Source organism: Galeopterus variegatus, unplaced genomic scaffold, assembly GCF_000696425.1.
Source record: "Galeopterus variegatus unplaced genomic scaffold, G_variegatus-3.0.2 Scaffold4674, whole genome shotgun sequence".
NCBI lineage: Eukaryota > Metazoa > Chordata > Mammalia > Dermoptera > Cynocephalidae > Galeopterus > Galeopterus variegatus.
Genome location: NW_007730785.1, coordinates 23968 through 29080, shown reverse-complemented (window position 1 = coordinate 29080; position 5113 = coordinate 23968). Strand labels below are relative to the sequence as shown.

General features: G+C 55.7%; 1 protein-coding gene across 1 annotated transcript in view; it reads right to left on the bottom strand.

The window, feature by feature from the left end:
* Window positions 1–531: 531 nt before the first annotated feature.
* LOC103603544 (cytochrome P450 2F5) overlaps window positions 532–5113 on the bottom strand; it is an 11749-nt gene continuing 7167 nt past the window's right edge. The window contains 6 exon segments of the mRNA XM_008588094.1: window positions 532–987; window positions 1935–2102; window positions 2618–2805; window positions 3503–3644; window positions 4065–4241; window positions 4587–4747. Of these exon segments, the coding sequence (XP_008586316.1) occupies window positions 829–987; window positions 1935–2102; window positions 2618–2805; window positions 3503–3644; window positions 4065–4241; window positions 4587–4747 (995 nt within the window). The 3' untranslated portion in view covers window positions 532–828.

The following is a 5113-nucleotide window of genomic DNA, read 5'->3' as shown; positions in this document are numbered from 1 at the left end:
GTTAGAAGGCAGTGTCTGGAACCAAATAGTCTGTGTTCAGATCCCGGCTGTGCCCGTTTGTTTGTGTGATCTTGGGCAAGTCACTTCACTTCTCTGAGTCTCAGTGTGCCCATCTGTAAAAATGTGATAATAATAGTGCTTTGCTTCATAGAATTAAATGAGGCATCTAGTATGTGAATAGGAAGCACCATGTAAGTGTTAGAAGTGGTTATTCCCAGTCTCTCACCTTCTCCTTGCTTCCATCTGTCTTTGTATAGAGCCCCGTGTCTCTTCCAGGCTCCCTCTGCTTTCTCCCTGGACTGCTGTCTTTTTCTCTGTCTTAGTTTCTCTGCCTCTCTGTCTTCAGGCCCTCACAGCTTTTGCCTTCCAGCTTGTCTCCAGGAAACAAGTTCTCCCATCGTGGCCGCTCTAAAGGCGAGGGTGGAACTAGTCCCAGTTAGTTATCTCTCCTCTCTGCAGCCAGACCTCCCTTCTCCCTATCCTAAGGGAGGATGGTTCTCCTCCCTTTAATTCAGCACAGACACTGTGAAATATATTATAAAGACACTTTACTAGGAAATAATACAAAAATCTCAGAGAAGTGCGCCTCATAGAACAAGTTCTGTGGGTACAAGAAGACATACATTTTCTCTTTCCCATGTCTTTCTCTGCCCTGCAGACCAGTTAAAGACAGGAGGGTTGGGGAACGGACGTGGTAAGGCACAGGGTGCAGGAAAGAGAGTATGGCAGCAAGATGGATGGGGGCGGACAGTGGAATGAGAAGAGGGACGGAGCAGTTCCTAGGGGCTGGCCTCGTCGCTCACAGGCGCATCTGGTAGGGCTGGGGCGTCAGCGCATGCGCGGGCACATCTGGAAAGGCCGCAGCAAATTGCCCAGACCTGAACTGACCGGGGTCAGGTCGATGTCCTTGGGCGCCCGCAGCGGCTGCAGCGTGAAGTTCTGCAGGATGACGGTGAGGTAGAGGAAGAGCTCCATGCGCGCCAGCGACTCGCCCGCCGCCCGGGCACAGTCAGCGCCCTGCGGGGGTTGGAGCAGCAGGGAGATAAGATGGGCTGAGCTTCTGCAACCCCAAATTCCCAGGGGAAACCATATGAGTATATGAAGATAACCACTGGGGACGTCACAGATCCACCCGTGTAAAGGTCTGGGAAAGATGCTCTAAGTAAATAGTGGAGCAGAATGACCTGGCCGGTACAAGGGCGACTGTGTGGGTTTGAATCCCGTCTGTCACCACTAGTTTTGTGGTCTTGGGCAAGCCACACTTTCTGGGTATTTAAAATGGGGATGATAATAGTGCCCCATGAGGTTGTCGTGAATGGTAAGTACAGGTCAAGCCGTGAGAATATAATGCTTATATGTAGGTGTTACTCTGTGCCACTCACTACTCTAAGCACTATACCGCTGTCAATTAATTTAATCCTCCTAACAGCGCCAAGAGGTAGGCCTTAGTGTTGTCTCCATTTTATAGATGTGGAAATGAGGCACACTAAAGTGAAGTAACATATCCAAGGTCACACAGTTAGGAAGTGACAGCTGGGTTGCACTGCCCAGCTCTCAGCCACTACTCTATAGCTTTTCTCAGAGGCTGCACGTGACATACAGTAGGCAATATGGTAAATTATCAATTATTATCCGTTTTCCCCCCCTGCTACTGAGTAAACAGGGACGATTTTTTTTCTTTTTCTGTAGGATAAAGAGGAAAGCCAAGAGAAACCATTTGAACTGTGCCACAGTGGAGAAGCTGACAATGACCGCTTTCAAATTAAATTAATCTGCCTCCCCATCTCCTAAGGATCTTGGTTATTACTTGCCTATAGGAGCGGAGTTGGGAGGGGGAATGAGCGTCTCTGTGCATCCAGCGCTGAGGATGAGGTGGGATGAAGTCACAGAGTTTAGAGAGTGGAATTAGGACTGGGGAATGTAGGTAGTAATACCGGGCCAGAAAGACTCCCATCCTCTCCCGCTGAGAAGGGTGTGAAGGCTGGGTTCTTCTTGAAGGACTGATTAGCATCCAAAAGATGCTCTGGGTTGAACTCCTGGGGTGTCAGGAACTGGCTGGGGTCATAGTGGAAGGTGTTAAGGAGGGTGATGATATCCATGCCCTGTGTGGGAAAGCAGGCAGATTTAGTGGTGTGGAAGGGCTGGGAGCTTCCCAGACTAGGGTTTCCATTTTACAGGGCTGGGGGTGTTGGGGACTTGATAAGGGGGGTAGGTGGAGTGTAGGACTTGATCAGGGGTCCAGGAAAGGCGTATAGGTGTCTGGGGTTCCCAGTGATGGATGCTGGAAGCTATGCTCGCCACCCGCCTCCCGCCCTTCTTGTGGGAGGAGATGTGGGGTTTCAACGAATGGGGAGAGGTCTCTGAGAACAGTGTTTGGGCAGAGGGGATCTTCAGGATGAAGTCCCAGTATCCGCGGATTCCAGAGAGTGTTCCTAGGAAGGGAACTTGTCATGGGGAAGGGATCTGGGGTTCAGGACAGGATCCAGTCCTGGTATGGGACGGGGTCCTGCGAAGGGGCTCAGGTTCCGATTTCAGGGCTTTTAGATGTTTGTTGCTGGGCCGATTGGAAGAGCCTGAGATGCCTCTTCCTATGTTGTTTGCCAGGTGCCTACCCCACCTCGGTCAGCAGAAAGCTGCGAAAGGCCGTGTCCCGAGTGACGCGGCGCGGCAAGTTCATGGGGATGACGTCTGCGAAGCGCTGCACCTCGTGGACCACCGCATCTGTATATGGCATGGCCGCGAGGTCCCCCACCGACGGCAGCCGCGCGCGTCCCACCACGCGGTCGGTCTCCTTTTGCACGCGGGCTGGGCGTGAAGGGGAAGCGTAGTCGAGGGGTATCAGTAGGCGAGACTGGGGTGAGACGAGGTGGGTGCGGGAGGAGTCTGGTCAAATCCTCACAGCGCCGCGCCACCGCAGGGGTGCGTGCGAGGACAGCCTCGGGGGGCGGGGTGGGTTCAGAGATGCCGGTGGAGGAGAAAGTCTGTGCAAGGCTCCTGGGCTGGGATTGTGTGGGCGGCGCTTTAGGGCTCCTTGGAGTCCAGGCCCCTGGTGGGCTTTCGGGAGGGGCTGACTGGTGGGCTGTGAGGGAGGGCTGGAGGCCAGGGGCAGAACAGGGGAGACGTCTAGGTACGGGGCTTGTGGAGGTGGGGTCGCAGATAGTGCTGAGGGGACGGCTCAGACAGTGTGGGGGGGTTGGACTGGGCAGGCCGAGCGGCTGGGGCNTGGGCAGGGCAAGCGGTAGGCCTCAAAGCGACACTGTGCTGAGGGACCCGGGTCCAGATCTGGGCGGGTTATGTGGACTCAGTGGCTGGGGTCGTCCTGAGTGTGGGTTTATGGGTTTGGCTGTGGAACCCAGGCGTTGGCGGGAGGCTCTATCAGACATGTTGGGAGGGGCGGGAGGTAGGGCTGTGGCACGTCTGTCAGGCATGCAAGGCGGGGTCTGTCCGTCCGCGGGGCGGTGCCGGGTGGGCCGGTCTAAGAGCTGGGCCTGCGCTGCTGCACCTTGCACTTTCCTGTACTTCATGAGCGCCAGGAAGGCGTGGCGCAGCGTGGTGCCCCAGGTCTCGGTGCAGCCGAAGAGCAAGTTATGTGCGGTCATCAGCAGGGTATCCATGTGAAAGTGGCTCAGCGGGTCCTGCTCCTCCTTCCGGGGGTCAGGGGTGCAGATATGAGCCAGGGCCGGGAGGTCCCACCGGACACTGACCGATGCTCGGCAGGCTGTGCGATCCGTTCACCCCAGACCTAGACTGCTGCTGCAGGCTGCCAGTTCAGTCCCTCCTCGGGGGAGCCGGGGAGTGTGGAAGGGTGGGGCCGGAAAAATTTCAGTCTCAGGGCCCACAATTAATATTTTGGACAGACCGAGCTTTAACGACTTAATGAGCTGTTAATTGGCGGTGGCCCCGAGTGGCTGCTGGCTCCAGCCCAGCAGGGTCAGGTGTTCCAGCTTCTCCTACTGGAGAAGGTCCCCCAACCCCGTCCAGTCTGGGATCCCTGTGGGTTTGAGGCAGAAGCAGCAGGTGGGCTTCAGGCCAGACCAGAGGTGGGATTTCCAGTCAGGGCTTACCTGTGCCATCTTGATGAGGAAGCAATCGATAAAGTCCCGAGGAGATCGGGGGTCTAGGGAGGCCTGGTGGTCGCGGACGCTGCGGGTAATGAGATCTTTCATGCACCCACAGTTCTGGAAGAGGCGTCGGTGCGGCCCGGGCACCCAGTCCGGGACGTTCGGGAAGAGGTTGTACAACTGGGAAAGGGGCAGAGTCGGAGAGGTTTGGAGCAGTAGGCTGGGTGTGTGTTTGGGGACGAGTGGGATCAGGGTGGATCAGGTAGGCAGGGGTGGGGTCTTGAAGGGCAGCCAGATTCTGGAGAGGCTGCGAGGGGTTGGAGGGGGAGGAGAGGTAGTGGGGGGAAGGGAGCGCGGGAGACGCTGTGGAGGGGGAATGGGCGTAGCTGCATAGCTCAGAGCCGGGGCCAGAAAGTGGCGGGGCCAGTCATGGCCAATCGCGGTCCCTTCACCGCCTGCTGTTTCCTCTCTGTCCCCGGACCCTGTGCACTCTCCAACCAGTTCCCGGCTGAACTATCTCCTGACCTCGCCCCAGGGGCTGCTCAGGATTTGGAAGTTGTCATTGATGAGGCGGGTAATGGTTTGTGGGTGCTCATCGTCGTAGTCGAAGCGGCTGCCAAAGAGCACGGAACAGATAATGTTGGACGCCGAGCGGCTCAGCACAAACGTGGGGTCGAAGGGCTTGCCTGAGGGTGAGGGGTGGATCAGGTCAGGGAGCTCAGCTCGGAAGACACAACGTGCAATATGCCAGACTTCATGCAGCAACAGAAGTAATTCGCACATCAAACACAAAAACGATGTGTCTTCAAGCACAAAACACAGCCACATGGCAACCCAATATGCAGCATAACAACACCCCAAAAGTATTTGGCAATGCAACACACAGCACAAAACTTCCCCCAGCGCACTTACAAAAACAGAACAAGCTTTTTTTTTTTTTTTTTTTTTTTATTAAAGATGGCCGGTAAGGGGATCTTAACCCTTGACTTGGTGTTGTCAGCACCACGCTCAGCCAGTGAGCAAACCGGCCATCCCTATATGGGATCCAAACC